At 34.2% G+C, this 17801-nt stretch overlaps 6 protein-coding genes and 1 pseudogene across 10 annotated transcripts in view; all 7 read left to right on the top strand.

Annotated features, from left to right (window-relative positions):
• LOC116852913 overlaps nt 1–17801 on the top strand; it is a 26401-nt gene that overhangs the window by 2373 nt on the left and 6227 nt on the right. The window lies entirely within an intron of this gene.
• Nucleotides 7–4422, top strand: LOC116852909. 2 transcript variants are annotated; one of them, XM_032833700.1, is made up of 5 exons: nt 43–1166; nt 1380–1479; nt 1558–1668; nt 2123–2278; nt 2439–2599. In XM_032833700.1, the coding sequence occupies exons 1-5, from the start codon at nt 388–390 to the stop codon at nt 2490–2492; spliced, it is 1200 nt and encodes a 399-aa protein (XP_032689591.1). In that variant the 5' UTR covers nt 43–387; the 3' UTR covers nt 2493–2599. The 2 variants fall into 2 exon arrangements, with proteins under 2 accessions (XP_032689592.1, XP_032689591.1); XM_032833701.1 differs by lacking the exons at nt 2123–2278; nt 2439–2599 and adding an exon at nt 3652–4422 and having other exon boundaries at nt 7–1166; nt 1558–1588.
• LOC116852911 lies at nt 4859–6769 on the top strand. Its single transcript, XM_032833702.1, has 5 exons — nt 4859–5665; nt 5903–6002; nt 6091–6201; nt 6324–6479; nt 6659–6769. Exons 1-5 carry the CDS (start codon nt 4887–4889, stop codon nt 6710–6712), a joined length of 1200 nt encoding a protein of 399 aa, XP_032689593.1. The 5' UTR covers nt 4859–4886; the 3' UTR covers nt 6713–6769.
• LOC116852907 lies at nt 7773–10128 on the top strand. Of its 4 annotated transcripts, none has more exons than XM_032833697.1 (5): nt 7773–8603; nt 8840–8939; nt 9032–9142; nt 9261–9416; nt 10030–10128. In XM_032833697.1, the coding sequence occupies exons 1-5, from the start codon at nt 7810–7812 to the stop codon at nt 10066–10068; spliced, it is 1200 nt and encodes a 399-aa protein (XP_032689588.1). In that variant the 5' UTR covers nt 7773–7809; the 3' UTR covers nt 10069–10128. The 4 variants fall into 4 exon arrangements, with proteins under 4 accessions (XP_032689588.1, XP_032689589.1, XP_032689587.1 ...); XM_032833698.1 differs by lacking the exon at nt 10030–10128 and adding an exon at nt 9596–9751 and having other exon boundaries at nt 9261–9412; XM_032833696.1 differs by lacking the exon at nt 10030–10128 and adding an exon at nt 9596–9751.
• On the top strand, nt 10571–13252 carry LOC116852908. Its single transcript, XM_032833699.1, has 5 exons — nt 10571–11386; nt 11603–11702; nt 11791–11901; nt 12023–12178; nt 12358–13252. The coding sequence occupies exons 1-5, from the start codon at nt 10593–10595 to the stop codon at nt 12409–12411; spliced, it is 1215 nt and encodes a 404-aa protein (XP_032689590.1). The 5' UTR covers nt 10571–10592; the 3' UTR covers nt 12412–13252.
• LOC116852912 (odorant receptor 82a-like) lies at nt 13318–16368 on the top strand. The gene is made up of 5 exons (XM_032833703.1): nt 13318–14139; nt 14375–14474; nt 14552–14662; nt 14786–14941; nt 15110–16368. The coding sequence occupies exons 1-5, from the start codon at nt 13361–13363 to the stop codon at nt 15161–15163; spliced, it is 1200 nt and encodes a 399-aa protein (XP_032689594.1). The 5' UTR covers nt 13318–13360; the 3' UTR covers nt 15164–16368.
• The window catches only part of LOC116852953, a 2729-nt pseudogene continuing 1303 nt past the window's right edge, over nt 16376–17801 (top strand).

The raw sequence follows: 17801 nt of genomic DNA, 5'->3' as shown, positions 1-17801 counted from the left end.
TTACTAAATATTATTTTCTCTTTAAACGTGCGTTTGTAAGGTCAACATCCTTCGAAAGTCAATGGCTTGACTTGATATCGTAGTGGTATCAATGACAACCCTTCTCTACGTTCAATAATTGAAAAGCAGTTAAAAAACTTTCTTCTTATATCAAGCAAAAATAGAGTAGCCTACGAGATTTCCGTTAAAGTTGCTACGCATACATTGTTAATGATCAACTTGACGTGTCATTTCAATCGTTGCAATACGCAAGCGCGCGTAGGTACTAAGTTCTGCTTGCGGTGAACAGACAAGAAGAAAAAGAAGCAGTCGTTTCGTGACATCGCGTTTTACACTTCATGAAAGCTAAATTATCGATACAGAGTTAAAAGTCGAAAACTTTTCACAATGTACAACAATAAAAATTACGAACGTGACATAAACTTTACATACGAATTGAATCGATTTGTTCTTCGCATATTGGGCGTCTGGCCGTACACAAACAAGAAGTATTGTCTTTTACAGAAGCTGAAAAAGAACGTGCTGATTTTCATTTTTTACTTTCTTCTCTGTTTCGAACTTATGTCTATGGTTCTTTATATAGTCATGATTCTGAATAGTCCTCGCGCGAAATTAAAATTTATGGCCAGCTTGTTATTTACGATCGTAACAGTTCTCAAGTACAGCAATTTGTTTTACGTGAAAAATCAAATGAAAAATTGCATAGCGTGTGTTGAGAAGGACTTTCAAAATATCGTTAATCCGACTATGCGTAACACGATGCTTTTCCACGCGAAAATCAGCAGACGATTGTTCATCTTGTGCGGTATATTTATGTATTCTGGCGGAATGACGTATCGAACTCTTTTACCGTTGGTGAGGGGGAAGATCGTCACTGTTCAGAACGTTACGACTAGACCACTGCCGTGTCCTGGTCACTATGTAGTGTTTGATCCGTATATTAGTCCGGCTTACGAGATTGTGTTCTTCGTACAGTGTTTCCTGGGGGTCTTCAAGTACACGATTACAGTAGCAGCTTGCGGCATAGCAGCTCTTTTTACAATGCATATCGTCGCGCAATTAGACATTTTGATGATGCTAATGAACAGCTTAACGAACGAATATAACCTTGAAAATGTAAAGGAGAAATTATCTACTATCGTGGAACGTCAAATAAAAACGCAAAAGTAATATTTGTTTAGTTTTGCATACATCAACACGCACATTTGATCGAGATTATATTAGTATTTACATACCTTTGAAATATATGTATTTGTTGTTATTATTTTATATATGATAAAATTTTACGTGTCAATTATGTATACAAATATCTTATTTTGTGAAGTATGTCTGATTGTTTTCGGAGAATAAACGTACATTTGTCTTGCTATATTTTCCAGTTTCTTACGCATGGTGCAAGACGTCATACACTTTTCGAGTTTTATAGAACTCATGACGTGTACTTCCATGATATGCCTTATGATATATTGTATAATTGTCGTACGTAAAAATTATTGTGTAACGTGTGTACGTGTGTATGCGATACAATAGAATAAAATATTTTGTTCCTTTGTACAGGAATGGGAGGACAGCAATTCTCTAGCTATGTGTACGTACTTGATAATACTCTCTCCATTGGTTTTTAACATATTTGTATATTGTTTTATTGGAGAGCAGCTCTCTGAAAAGGTAAGTATGGTTTTTTTGTGTGATACTTTCTTTTATATATACAGAATGTCCGAAACCTTTCTTAAAAAAATTCGTAGGAAAATAGAACGGATTACACGGAGCAGAAAGCTTATATACCATTTTGCGAAATTCGCAATACTTTTCGAGTAATTAATTATTTTGTCTGAACAAATAAGCGCGCGCCGACCGAAGTAGTTTAAATATGGCTAGTAAATAACATCTTTCTTTCGGCTGCCGCTTCCCGTGCACTTATTTGTTCAGACAAAATAATTAATTACTCGAAAACTATTGTGCATTTCGCAAAATGGTATTTGAGTTTACTGCTCCGTTTAATCCGTTCTACTTTCCCACGAATTGTTGCAATTCAATCAATGCCATTTAATCGAAACAACATTTATTTCTATGCTTTTTCTCAAACGTCACTCTGATGTCTGTCATTCATTAACGAAACTAGAGCGATCAGGTAGCCTTGACAGCGTGTACGTTAAATTGGTACCTTCTTCCTGATGCAGAAGCGCGATCACTAATTTTAATCATGCTTATGTCAAATACGCCAATGAAACTTAAAGCCGGCAATTTCGTGGAGTTATCTTTTAGGACATTTGGGTCTGTAAGTAATATTTTCGCTTAAAGAATACAGTCCTTCTGTTTTTATACGTAGAAGATGTGAATTTTTTAATGTAAATACGTTTCTTCTATATTTCCTATATCTGAGATACTGATTTTTTTTATTAAATGTAAAAGCGATTAACATAAGGTTATTGTTTTAGGTTGTTAAAACGGCTATGGGATATTTAAATATTATTCGAACAGTTTTTGACTGAATTCTACTTACTTTGAATATACTTACTTTGAATTAAATAAACATAAAGTCGGAAGTAATATTAAATATGCAATGTTGAAATAAAAGTAATTTTATATTAAAAGTAGAGTGTTTTCCTCGTTTTTAAAATGCAAGCAACAAGAAGTTAAACGCGTTATTTTTGGTTAGAGTCAAGAGAGTAGATCGTAATCATTTCGATACGCGGTAAGCTTTAGAATAGAAAGTTTAAATATGGATAAAAATATAAATATACGTGCTATTAATGTTTTAATTGTGTATGATGCTATATTCTATTAAGAAACATTTGAGTACTTTTTTTCATAGCGTAGCATATAACGAAGCTTGATTGCTGTTTTCTCAAGTTTAGAAGTGATATAAGTTTTATTGTTTCTGAATATCTAAAAAGTTGTGCAGCTATAATGCCTGTAGTTATATATTATATTTTATTCAGAAATATGTACATTATTGATGTAATTGTTTTTGAGCTATAGATAGTACAAGGATGTATTGAAGGGTACACAATTAGTTTAATTAAAAATATATTGTGTCTTCTAATATAATATCATATATGATATGACATTTTGCGAAAATAAACAATTATGGATGGTACTAACATTGGCTAGTAAATAACAGTGGTCTAGATTTGCCATTTGGAAAGAAAAAATTTGAGGGAAATAAAGATACAAGTTGTTTGTGGACAGACAAGGACAGATAAGCAGAAGAAGAAGAAACTTTCGCTATTCAGTCACATTTCATACTTCATGAACGTGAAAGTACTGATATATATTTGCAAGTCAAAAATATTTAACAATATACAACAATAAAAATTGCGAACACGACATAAACTATATGTACGAATTGAATATATTTCTCTTTCGTTTATTAGAAATCTGGTTATACAAGAACACGAATTTTTGGATTTTGCAGGGGGTTGAAAAGATCGTGGAGCAGATGTTTATTTATCTTGTGTGATATATTTATGTACTGGATATTTATGTATGGGATTATTTATGAGTCAGGATAACATATCGAATACTGATATCAAGATAAAAGATCATCATTCAGATTATTACGATTAGATCTTTGCCGAGTCTTGCTTATTATATAGTGTTCGATCTACAGAATAGTCTGATTCATGAGATTATGTTCTTCGTAAAAAGTTTCACAGGTCTCTTCAAGTACACGATCACAGTGGCAGCTTGCAGTATCGCTCTTTACGATGCACATCATCGCGCAATTGGACATTTTGATGGCAATAATATGAACAACTTAACAAACAAATACGCAGATAAGGATGTGAACAGAAAATTATTTGTCATCGTGGAACATCAAATAAAAATGCGAACGTAACATTTGTTTGTTTGTGCATGCATTAACATGCACATTTGATTTCGATTATGTTAATATTTTTACTTCATTTGAAGCAAATATATTTGTTGTTATTTTAATGTATCATGTATATCGCATGGCACTTCAGTATGATAAATATTTTATTTTGTGAAATATATATGTGATTGTATTTGGAGGACAAGTCTTATATTTGTTGTACGATAACTTCCAGTTTATTGTATATGGTACAAGACGTTTCACATTTTTCGAGTTTTGTAGAACTCATGACGTGTGCCTCCACAATATGCATATTTATAATATATTGTTTAGTCAGTGTATAGAGAAAATGTTAGGAAGAAAATATGTCTGACTTTTTTGCAATATCAAAGATAAAACCTGACTCACTTTTATTATGGGTAATTGTTATTTGCAGAACATCAAACCAACTGAAATATGTTATCTAGCAGGAAAACGTGCATTCCATGTAACAAAAAAAAATTAACTTCAAAAAGCGAACGCTATTAGCCATAGAAAAATATTCATTTGCATTTCATTTATTATTCATAAAAATATTTATACACGTTCTTATACATCTTATAATAATTTTTAAAAGAGATATAGTTACTCACTTTCTTCTTAATATATATATATATATATATATATATATATATATATATATAAGTTGCGTGTATAAGGTCGACATCCTGCTCAAAGTCAATGGTCGATTGGTATCGTTGCGGTATCAATGACAACCTTTCTTCGTAGGACTATAACTTGCTCAATATTTAAAATGTACCTGGAAGAACTTTCTTCTTCTGTAATACTAAAATAGATTAGCTTGTGAAATTTCCGTTAAAGTTGCTACACATACGCTATTGCTACAATTACACATATTGCTACAATTCTGCGTATCATTTCAAACGTTACACACGCAAGCGCGCGCGCGTACAAGTCCTGCTCGATGCGGCCAGACGAGGAGAAGAAGAAGCAGTCGTTGTCCAGTCACTTTTTATACTTCGCGAACGCGAGGGCTCCGATATGAAATCTTAAGGCAAAAGTTTTCGCGATGTACAAAAATAAAAATTACGAACGTGACATAAACTATACGTATGAATTGAACCGTTTCGTTCTTCGTTTATTGGGAATCTGGCCATACACGAACACGAATTTTTGGATTCTACGAAAACTGGGGAAGGTCGTGCTAATCTTTGGTTTTTATGTTCTTCTCGTTTTCGAACTAACGTCCATGCTTCTTTACGTATTCATGGTGTTAAAAGGAGCTCGCGCGAGAATTAAAATAACGGCAGCTGTGTTATTCACGATTGTGTCAATCCTAAAATACAGTAATTTGTTGTACGTGAAGAATAAAATGAGGAATTGCATGGCGTATGTCGAGAAGGATTTTCAAAGTGTCATTAGTCCGATTGCACGTAACACGATGCTCTTCCACACGAGAATCGGCAGACGTTTAATTATACTGTGCGGCATATTCATGTATGGCTCCGGAATAACGTATCGAATACTCATACCGTTAGCAAGAGGGAAGATCGTCACTGCTCAGAACGTTACGATTAGACCCTTGCCGAGTCCTGCTTACTTTATAGTGTTCGATCCGCAAATCAGTCCGACTTATGAGATTGTGTTTTTCGTACAGTTTTTCACCGGTCTTTTCAAATATACAATCACAGTGGCAGCTTGCGGCATTGCGGCTCTCTTCTCAATGCACATCGTCGCACAATTGGACATCTTGATGGTACTAATGAACAACTTGACGAACAAACACGAACTTGGGGATGTGAACAGAAAATTATCAGTTATTGTGGAGCATCAAATAAGAACGCGACAGTAATATTTGTTGTTTTTGCATGCACGTACATTTGATCTCGATTGTGTTAATATCTGCATTATATTTGAAGTATATATATATATATATATATATATATATATATATATATTTGTTATTACTATTGTATTAATTGGAGACGCGTATGGAGCTTTAGTATGACAAATACTTCACCTTGTAAAATATATCCGGTAGTTTCCGGAGGACGGGATTTACATTTGTCTTACGATGACTTCCAGCTTGTTGCATATGGTGCAAAGCGTTATACAATATTCGAGTTTATTTGAAGTCATGACGTGTACTTCTATATTATGCCTTGTTATATATTATGTTATCATGGTATGTAAAAATCATTAAATAGAATATATCCGTGTGTATATGACGATATTATGTAAGGATAAATAATATAATTTGTTTTTCTATACAGGAATGGGAGAACAATAATACTGTAGCCACGTGTACTTATCTTATCTTAGCGATATCTATGACCTTCAACATATTTGTTTATTGTTTTATTGGTGAACAGCTGTCTGAAAAGGTAGATATATTAAAATATATGATTCATTCTTACACATACATTACGGTAATAATAACACTACATTCAGCTGCAACGACAAATATCGCGATGTTTCTTCTTTAAAATTATTTATTCGCAACTAGGGAGACCAGGTAGCTTTAACGGCGGCTACGTTAGATTGGCACGTTTTTCCGGATGCAAAAGCGCGGGGATTAATATTAATTATGCTTATGTCAAATAAGCCAATACAACTCAAGGCAGGAAATTTTGTGGAGTTATCTTTTAAGACATTCGGGTCCGTAAGTAATATTTTCGTTCATGAAATCCGTTTCCCCTATTTTCATATGCAGTAAGTGTAACTTTCTTAATTCAAGTATGTCTGTAAGTACGAAAGCTCTTATAACCATTACATCCCAGAGATTACATCATTTCCTTTGTTAAATAGAAAAACGATTAACGTAAATATATTATATTTTAGGTTGTTAAGACGGCGACGGGATACTTAAATCTACTTCTATCAGTTGTTGACTGAGTTACTCACAGATAAATAAATATTTACTCACAGATAAATACGCGTAGAAAATCAGAGGTGCTTTTAAGTATACAATTTTGAAATAAAAATAATTAAATAATAAAAGAATAGAGATCTCTTCTCTTTTGTGAGGGATGAGAGAGCGTGTCATAGAATAAAACGTTTTTGTATAGTGGCTGATTATAAAAACAGATGCTAGAGATATCGGTACTATGTGAAATACATACCACTACTTACGAGTTTCTTTGAGGTATATTCTATAACTTTTAACGACTTCGTTATATATCATTGGACAGATTTTTTTGTATTATGAAATAACTGCACAGCGATACATAACGACATCATTAAACGTTATAGAATAGGCCTCTTTCTCTTACTCAATTATAGGATTACTATTTATTTTTGCTAAAGTCTAACAAATGTTTCAACGTAAAATTATCACTGATTCCTCCTACCAAGAAAAAGACCGAGTCTCGTTTATTGTTATTGTGAATTATTTTTTTGCAGAACGTGAAACGAATCGTAGCTGCCTTACTCAGCACGTAAATGTCTCCTACATTTAATGAAGAAAAGACAATTTAAAATTACGAATAACACTTCTTTTATAGAAAAATATTTATCTGAATTTAATTACTGAATATTTATCTGAATTATTCACAGAAATATTAACAGGACTACATTTTATAATATTTTTCAAAAAAATATATTTACACATTTTTCCCTTAACGTACATACAAATCGCGTTTGTAGGGTCGACATCCTGCTCAAAGTCAATGGCCGTTTGATATCGGTGCGGTATCAATAAAAAACCTTCCTCGTAGAACTTCAACTTGTTCAATGCTTGAAATGTAGCAAGAAGAACTTTATTTTTCTTCTGTAATACTAAAATAGACTAGCTTGTGAGATTTCCGTTAAAGTTGCTACGTATATATTGTTAATGATTAATTCCGCGTATCGTTTCAATCGTTGCAATACGCAAGCGCGTGCACGTACAAGTTCTGCTCGATGCGGTTAGACAAGGAGAAGAAGGAGCAGTCGTTCTCGAGTCACGTTACTTTTTATACTTCGCTAACGCGAGGGCTTCGATATAGAGTCTTATGTCAAAGATATTCGCGATGTATAAAAATAAAAATTACGAACGTGACATAAATTATACGTATAATTTGAACCGATTCATTCTTCGTTTAATGGGAATCTGGCCATACACAAACATGAATTCTTGGATTCTGCGAAAGATGGAGAAGGTGCTGATCTTTGGTTTCTATGTCCTCCTCTTTTTCGAACTAACGTCTATGCTTCTTTATGTATTAATGGTGTTAAAAGGGACTCGCGCGAGAATTAAACTAACGGCAGCTGTGTTATTCACGATTGTGTCGATCCTAAAATATAGCAATTTATTGTACGTGAAGAATCAAATGAGGAGTTACATGGCGCACATTGAGAAGGATTTTCAAAGTGTCGTCAGTCCAACTACCCGCAACACGATGCTCTTCCACGTGCGAACTGGTAGACGTTTGTTCATTCTGTGCAGTATATTCATGTATGGCGCCGGGATGACGTATCGAACACTCATACCGTTGTCAAGAGGGAAGATTATCACTGCTCAGAACATTACGATTAGACCCTTACCGAGTCCTGCTTACTATATAGTGTTCGATCCGCAGATCAGTCCGGTTTATGAGATTGTGTTTTTCGTACAGCTTTTCACCGGTCTTTTCAAATACACAATCACAGTAGCAGCTTGCGGTATTGCGGCGCTCTTTTCGATGCACGTCGTCGCACAATTGGACATATTAATGGTATTGATGAACAACTTGACGAACGAACACGAACTTGGGGATGTGAACAGAAAATTATCGGTTATTGTGAAGCATCAAATAAGGACGCGAAAGTAACATTTGTTGTTTTTGCATGCATCAGCACGTACATTTGATCATGATTACGTTAATATTTGCATTATATTTAAAGTATATATATATTTGTATGTATATATATATTTGTTGTTATTATCGTATTAACTGAAGACACGTTGTATGGAACTTTAGTATAATAAATACTTTACTTTGTGAAGTATATCCGGTTGTTCTCGAAGGACGGAACTTACATTTGTCTTACGATGACTTCCAGTTTGTTGCATATGGTGCAAAGCATTATACAATATTCGAGTCTACTTGAAGTCATGACGTGCACTTTTATGTTATGCCTTGTTATATATTATGTTATTATGGTATGTACAAATCATTAAATGAAATATATGTGTATGTACCTATATGACGATATTATGAAATAATAAATAATATATTTTGCTTCTCTTTCCAGGAATGGGAGGACAGTAATGCTATAGCCACGTGTACGTATGTAATTTCAGTGATATCTATGACTTTCAACATATTTGTTTATTGTTTCATTGGTGAGCAGCTCTCTGAAAAGGTAGATTCAACATTATTCACTTTTGCACATATATATTGGGACAATAATAATATCATATTTAGCCGAAACGACAAATATCGCATTGCTCCTTCTTTAAGTATCATTTATTCGCAACTAGGGAGACCAGGTAGCCTTAACGGCGGCTACGTTAGATTGGCACGTTTTACCGGAGTCAAAAGCACGGGCATTAATTTTAATCATGCTTATGTCAAATAAGCCAGTAAAACTCAAGGCAGGAAATTTTGTGGAGTTATCTTTTAAGACATTCGGGTCCGTAAGTAATACTTTTGTCCAGAAAATCTGTTTCCCTTATTTTCATATGCAGTAGGTGTAACTTTCTAAATTCAAGTATGTCTGCAAGTACGAAAACTCTTATAACCATTATACCCCAGAGATTACATCATTTCTTTTGTTAAATAGAAAAGCGATTAACGTAAATATATTATATTTTAGGTTGTTAAGACGGCCACGGGATATTTAAATCTACTTCTATCAGTTGTTGACTGAGTTACTCACAAATAAATGTATATTTCTTCACAGATAAATACGCGTAGAAAATCAGAGGTGCTTTTAAGTATACAATTTTGAAATAAAAATAATAAAAGAATAGAGATTTCTTCTCTTTTGTGAGGGATGAGAGAGCGCGTTATAGAATAAAACGTTTTTGTATAGTGGCCGATCATAGAAACAGATGTAACAGATATCGGTACTATGTGAAATATATACCACTACTTTCGAGTTTCTTTCTCTTACTCAGTTATAGGATCGCTATTTATTTTTGTTAAAGACTAAGAAAAGTTTTAACGTAAAATTACTCTACCACTGATTTCTCCTATCAAGAAAAAACCGAGTTTTGTTTACTGTTATTGTGAATTATTTTTTTGCAGAACGTGAAACCAATCGCTGCTATTTTATCCAGCACGTAAATGTCTCCTACGTTTAATGAAGAATAGAATTTAAAGTTGTGAAGAACAGCTCTTTCATAGGAAAATATTTATCTGAATTTAATGTATTATTTACAGAAATATTAATAGGTCTACATTTTATAATATTTTTTAAAAGAGATATATTTACACATCTTTCCCTTAACGCATTTACGAATCGCATTTGTAAGGTCGATATTCTGTTCGAAGTCAATGGCCGTTTGGTATCGGTGCGGTATCAATAAAAAACCTTTCTCGTAGAAATTCAACTTGTTCAATGTTTGAAATGTAGCTAGAAGAACTTTCTCCTTCTGTAATACTGAAATAGACTAGCTTGTGAGATTTCCATTAAAGTTGCTACGCATATATTGTTAATTCCGCGTATCGTTTCAATTGTTGCAACACGCAAGCGCGCGCACGTACAAATTCTGCTCGATGCGGCCAGACGAGGAGAAGAAGAATCAGTCGTTCTCGAGTCACCTTACTTTTTATGCACCGCAAACGCAAGGGCTCCGATATAAAGTTTTATGTCAAAGATATTCGCGATGTACAAAAATAAAAATTATGAACGTGACATAAATTATACGTATAAATTGAATCGATTCGTTCTTCGTTTATTGGGAATCTGGCCATACACGAACACGAGTTTTTGGATTCTGCGAATTTTGGAGAAGGTGTTGATCTTTGGTTTTTATGTCCTCCTCTTTTTTGAACTAACGTCTATACTTCTTTACGTATTAATGGTGTTAAAAGGGACTCGCGCGAGAATTAAACTATCGGCAGCTGTGTTATTCACGATTGTGTCAATCCTAAAATACAGCAATTTGTTGTACGTAAAGAATCAAATGAGGAGTTGCATGGCGTATGTCGAGAAGGATTTTCAAAGTGTCACCAGTCCGTTTGCCCGTAACACAATGCTCTTCTACACGAGAATCGGCAGACGTTTATTTATACTGTGCGGTATATTCCTATATGGCTCCGGGATGACATATCGAACAATCATACCGTTAGCAAGAGGAAAGATTGTCACTGCTCAGAACATTACGATTAGACTCTTGCCAGTTCCTGCTTACTATGTACTGTTCGATCCGCAGATCAGTCCAGCTTACGAGATTGTGTTTTTCGTACAGTTTTTCACAGGCCTTTTCAAATACACAATCACAGTGGCAGCTTGCGGCATTGCAGCACTCTTTTCGATGCACATCGTCGCACAATTGGACATCTTGATGATATTAATGAACAACTTGACGAACGAACACGAACTTGGGGATGTGAACAGAAAATTATCAGTGATTGTGGAGCATCAAATAAGAACGCGAAAGTAACATTTGTTGTTTTTGCATGCATCAGCACGTACATTTGATTACGATTGTGTTAATATCTTCATTATACTTAAAGTACATATATTTATTGTTATTATCGTATTAACTGAAGACGCGTCGTATGGAGCTTTAGTGTAATAAATACTTTACCTTGTAAAGTATATCCGGTAATTTCCGGAGGACGGAACTTACATTTGTCTTACGATGACTTCCAGCTTGTTGCATATGGTGCAAAGCGTTATACAGTTTTCGAGTCTACTTGAAGTCATGACGTGCACTTTTATGTTATGCCTTATTATATATTATGTTATCATGGTATGTAAAAATCATTAAATAAAATATATGCATGTGTATATAACGATATTATCAAATGATAAATAATATAATTTGCTTCTCTTTACAGGAATGGGAGGACAGTAATACCATAGTCATGTATACGTATGTTATTTCACTGATATCTATGACCTTCAACATATTTGTTTATTGTTTCATTGGTGAGCAGCTCTCTGAAAAGGTAGATTAAACTATATGATTCACTCTTGCACATATATATTGCGACAATGATAATATCACATTTAGTCGAGAGGACAAATATCGCGATGCTTCTTCTTTAAATATCATTCATTTGCAACTAGGGAGACCAGGTAGCCTTAACGGCGGCTACGTTAGATTGGCACGTTTTTCCGGAGGCAGAAGCACGGGCATTAATTTTAATCATGCTCATGTCAAATAAACCAGTAAAACTTAAAGCAGGAAATTATGTGGAGTTATCCTTTAAGACATTCGGGGCCGTAAGTAATGCTTTTGTTCAGAAAATTCGTTTCCCTTATTTTTATGTTTAGTAAGTGCATCTTTCTTATTTCAAATATGTCTGCAAGTATGAAATTTCTTATAATCGTTATACTGCAGAGATTATACCATTTCTTTTGTCGAATTGAATAGCAATTAACATAAATATATTATATTTTAGGTTGTTAAGACGGCCATGGGTTACTTAAATCTCCTTTTATCAGTTGTTGACTGAGTTATATGATATTTACTCAGTTAAATACGCGTAGAATCAAAAGTGCTATTAAGTATAGAATTTTGAAATAAAAGTAATTTAATACCAAAAGAATAGAGATCTCTACTCTTTTCTAGGGATTGAAAAGGGCGTCGTAGAATAAAACGTTTTATATAGCAGCTAAACATAAAGATAGATATTACAGATATCGGTACTAGGTGAAGTACATTCCGTTACTTTCAAGTTTCTTTCTCTTTCTCAGTTATTAAATCACTATTTATTTTTGCTAAAGTCTAAGAAATGTTTTAATATAAAATTACACTACTACTGATTTCTCCTACCAAGAAAAAGACGGAATCTCGTTTACTGTTATTATCTTTTTGCAGAACGTGAAACGAATCGCAGCTGTTTTACCCAGTACGTAAATGTCTCCTACATTTAATGAAGAAAAGACAATTTAAAGTTGTGAAGAACACCTTTTTCATAGAAAAATATATCTGATTTTAATATATTATTCACAGAAATATTAATACGTCTACATTTTATAATATTTTTCAAAAGATATATATTTACCCATCTTTCCCTTAACGCATATACAAATCGTGTTTGTAAGGTCGATATTCTGTTCGAAGTCAATGGCCGTTTGATATCTCGGCGCGGTATCAGTAAAAACCTTTCCTCATAGAACTTTAACTTGTTCAATATTTGAAATGTAGCCAGAAGAACTTTCTTCTTGTATAACTCAAAAATAGGCTAGCTAGCGAAGATTGCCACGCATATATTGTTAATGATTAGTTTTACCTGTCATTTCCATCGTTGCAACACGCAAGCGCGCGCGGATATCGAATCCTGCTCGAAGTGGACAGGCAAAGCGAAGAAGAGAATGTAGTCATTGTCTACTCACGTTGCGTTTTATACTTCACAAACTCGAAAGTAGCGATATAGAATCTCAAGTTGAAGAAATTTCACAATGTATAACAATAAAAATTACGAACGTGACATTAACTATACATACGAATTGAATCGATTTGTTCTTCGTTTATTAGGAATCTGGCCGTACACGAACACGAATTTTTGGATTCTGCAGAAAACGAAGGAGACCGTGCTGATCTTTGGTTTCTTTGTTCTTCTCTCTTTCGAACTAACGTCTATGCTTCTCTACATATTTATGGTGTTGAAAGGGACTCGCGCGAGGATTAAAGTTATGGCCACTTTGTTATTTACGATAGTGTCTATTCTTAAATACAGCAATCTGTTGTATATAAAGAATCAAATGAGGAGTTGCATGGCGCGTGTGGAGAAAGATTTTCAAAGTGTTACCAGTCCGACTGCCCGCAACACGATGCTCTTCCACGTGCGAACTGGTAGACGTTTGTTCATTCTGTGCAGTATATTCATGTATGGCGCCGGGATGACGTATCGAACACTTATACCGTTGTCAAGAGGAAAGATTGTCACTGCTCAGAACATTACGATTCGACCTTTACCGAGTCCTGCTTACTATGTAGTGTTCGATCCGCAGATCAGTCCGACTTATGAGATTGTGTTCTTCGTACAGTGCTTCACGGGTCTCTTCAAGTACACGATCACAGTGGCAGCTTGCGGTGTCGCGGCGCTCTTCACGATGCACATCGTCGCGCAACTGGACATCTTGATGGCACTAATGAACAACTTAACGAACGAGCACGAAGATGAGGATGTGAACAGAAAATTATCTGTCATCGTGGAGCATCAAATAAAAACGCGAAAGTAACATTTGTTTGTTTTTGCATGCATCAATACGCGCATTTGATCTCGATTGTGTTAATATTTGCATCTTATTTAAATATATTTGTTGTTATTGTCGTATCAGCTGGAGGCACATCATATGGTGCTTTTGTATGATATGTTGAATACTTTGTGAAATATACTCGATTGTTCATATATCCGAAGTATATCCGATCTCGGGAAACAAGACTTACATTTGTCTTACGATGGCTTCCAGTTTGTTGCATATGGTACAAGGCGTTATACAATATTCGAGTCTAATTGAAGTCACGACGTGTACTTCCATGTTATGCCTTATAATATATTATGTTATAATGGTATGTTAAAATCATCAAAGAAATATGAGAGTATATATATTACTACAATTATTAATACATTTTATTTTTCTATGAAGGAATGGGAGGCCAGCAATACTGTAGCCATGTGTACATATTTTATTATAGTCATATCATTGACTTTCAATATATTTGTATATTGTTTTATTGGTGAGCAGCTTTCTGAAAAGGTACATAAATATATTAATTTTCGTGATGTACTCTCACTCATTCTTTGCGATGATAATAATGCCACAATTATACAACGATTGTTCTTCTTCAAATATTATTGTGTTATTTATTAACGAAACTAGGAGGAACAAGTGGCTTTGACGGCATGTACGTTAGATTGGCATCTTCTCCCGAATGCAAATGCGCGGGCACTAATTTTAATCATGCTTATATCTAATAAGCCAATGAAGCTTAAAGCAGGCAATTTCGTGGAATTATCGTTTAGGACATTTGGGTCTGTAAGTAACATTCTTGCTCAAAAAGAATAGGTTCCTATTTTGATATAAAATATATGCAAATTCTTTGATACAAGTATATTTGAAAGCTTTCATATGCTTTTCATTTCATAGTGTATTTTTTGAGGGGAAACGGAGAAACAATTAACAATTAAGTATATTATATTTTAGGTTGTTAAAACAGCCCTGGGGTATTTAAATCTCCTTCGATCAGTTGTTGATTGAATTATATATATTTACTCACGGATAACTAAGAGTAGAATTAAAGGAATTATTAAGTATGTAATGTATTGAAGTAAACGCAATTAAACATCGAAAGTTAAATACGGTGTTCTTTCCTACAAGTGAGGCGGCCTGGATTTTATTTCTGGCTAAAGCAGTATTTTTCATAAAATGAAACCAAGTCAAGTTTATTTGCGCAAAAAGGAAAGAGAATTTCGTACCATTTTAACTGGAAGCAAAGAATAGTTTGCACAAGACAAGAAGATTTCCTGCGTACGTTTGAAATAAATACTGAAGGATTATTCAGTGCGTGCACAATTCTTTCACTGAAGTGCTTTCACTGGTCACAATCAACCAACGAGATCTCCCTTTGATAACTTTATTTGGTAGTCACACCAAAAAATCATCATTTTGCTCTATATCATACTATCTTCATTTTAGATATCAAAAGTATTGCTTTTAAATATCAAAGCTCCTCTCTTTTGTTATTAAACCTGTTGTTTTGCGGCTAATCAGAATAATATATCATATCGATATCAAAGTTAGATAAGCATTTTTGAATTCATTACTTTCAGGTTTTCTTCTTATTCAGTTATAAAATTACTATTTATTTTTCACATTGTTTAAAAAACACTTTAATATAGAATTATATTAGTTTTCTGCCAAGTCAAAGACCAAGACTTATACACTTATTATTAGGGATAATTTTTCTCTGCAAAACGTTTCTCTGCTCAACCCATTCGTGATTTCTCTATCTAGCAGGAAAATTTCCCCTCTGCATAACAAAAGGACGTCAAACTATAGTTGCAAGCATTTGCCCTTCCATAGAAAAAAATTTATTTGCATTTTATTTATTACCTAAAAGTACTTCTACGCGTACATTTTATAGTATTCCTCAAAAATGAAATAGTTAATCACCTTTTTCTTTAATGTATATAGAAGTCACGTTTATAAGGTTAACATTCTGTTTAAAGTCAATGGCCGTTGGGCTTCAATACCATATCAACCTTTCCTCGAGGGGTTTCAACTTGTTCAATATTTAAAATGAAGTTAGGAAAACTTTCTTCTTGCATATCTCAAAAATAGACTAGCCTGCAAGATTTCCATCAAAGTTTCCATGCGTGCATTGTTAACGATTTGCATGACCTGTCCTTTCAATTGTACTAACACGCAAGCGCGCGGCTACCAAACTCTGCTAGAAATGGAAGGCGGCTCCTGCGAACAGACAAGAAGAAGAAACGGTGATCGTCTTGTCACACGTTACGTTTTATGTTTCGGAAGTCCAATTATAAAATTTCAAATCTGACACTATGTTTATCAATGAGGACTACGAGCGCGACATAAACTACACATGCAAGTTGAATCGAATTGTTTTCTCTCTATTGGGACTTTGGCCGGGCACGCAAACGAACTTTTGGTTTCTGCAGAAGCTGAAGAAGATTGTACTGCTTTTCGGATGCTACTTTATCCTTTGTTGCGATCTAATTTCTATGCTCCTTTATATATTCGTGGTGCAGAAGGAGACACGCGCGAGAATTAAGATTATAGGCCTTGTGTTATTCACGATTGTGTCGATTTTCAAGTATAGCAATATGTTGTACGTGGAGAATCAAATGAAGGATTGCTTGGCGTGTGTGGAGAAAGATTTTCAAAGTGTTACTAGTTCGAATGCGCGCAACACGATGCTTTTTCACGCGAGAACTGGCAGACGTTTGTTGATCTTGTGTGGTATATTTATGTATGGCGCCGGTATGACATATCGAACAGCCATACCGTTATCAAGAGGGAAGATTGTCACCGCTCAGAATATTACAATTAGACCTTTGCCGTGTCCTGCTTACTATGTAGTGTTCGATCCACAGATCAGTCCGGCTTACGAGATTGTGTTCTTCGTACAGTGTTTGACGGGTTTCCTCAGGTATACGATCACAGTGGCAGGTTGTGGCATTGCGGCGCTCTTCACGATGCATATCGTCGCGCAATTAGACATCTTAATGGTACTAATGAACAATTTGACGGTCAAACATGAGCTTGAGCATGTGAACAAGAAATTATCTGTTATCGTACAACATCAAATAAAAATACGAAAGTAATAATCCTTTGATCTCAATTATGTTAGTAGCTATATTTTATTTGAAGCATTAATATTTGTTATTATTATATCAATTGAAATGGCATATCATATAGTATTTTAGTACAATCAATTTTTTGATCGTACTAATTGAAATATACGTCAATATGATGGATAATTAATTATTTTCGGAGAACAAGACTTACATTTGTCATACAATGGCTTTCAGTTTTTTAGATATGGTGCAAGGCGTTGTACATTTCTCGAGTTTCGTAGAACTTATGGCATGTACTTCCATAATATGCCTCATGATATATTGCTTAATTATGGTATGTAAAAATCATTAAGTAAAATATATATATGTTTGAGATGTGAAATATAATATATATATTTTACTAAAATTATTAATATATTTTATTTCTCTATACAGGAATGGGAGGCCAGCAATGCCGTAGCCACTTGTACGTATTGTATTTTAGTGATATCATTCACTTTCAATATATTTGTATACTGTTTTATTGGTGAGCAACTTTCTGAAAAGGTAGATATATTAATATTCGTGGTACGCAT

This window comes from Odontomachus brunneus, unplaced genomic scaffold (assembly GCF_010583005.1).
Source record: "Odontomachus brunneus isolate Ranch 3 - 2012 unplaced genomic scaffold, Obru_v1 Obru_scaffold_262, whole genome shotgun sequence".
Lineage (NCBI taxonomy): Eukaryota > Metazoa > Arthropoda > Insecta > Hymenoptera > Formicidae > Odontomachus > Odontomachus brunneus.
Note: the sequence above shows the minus strand (reverse complement) of the source record. Positions and strands in the feature narration are given on the sequence as shown.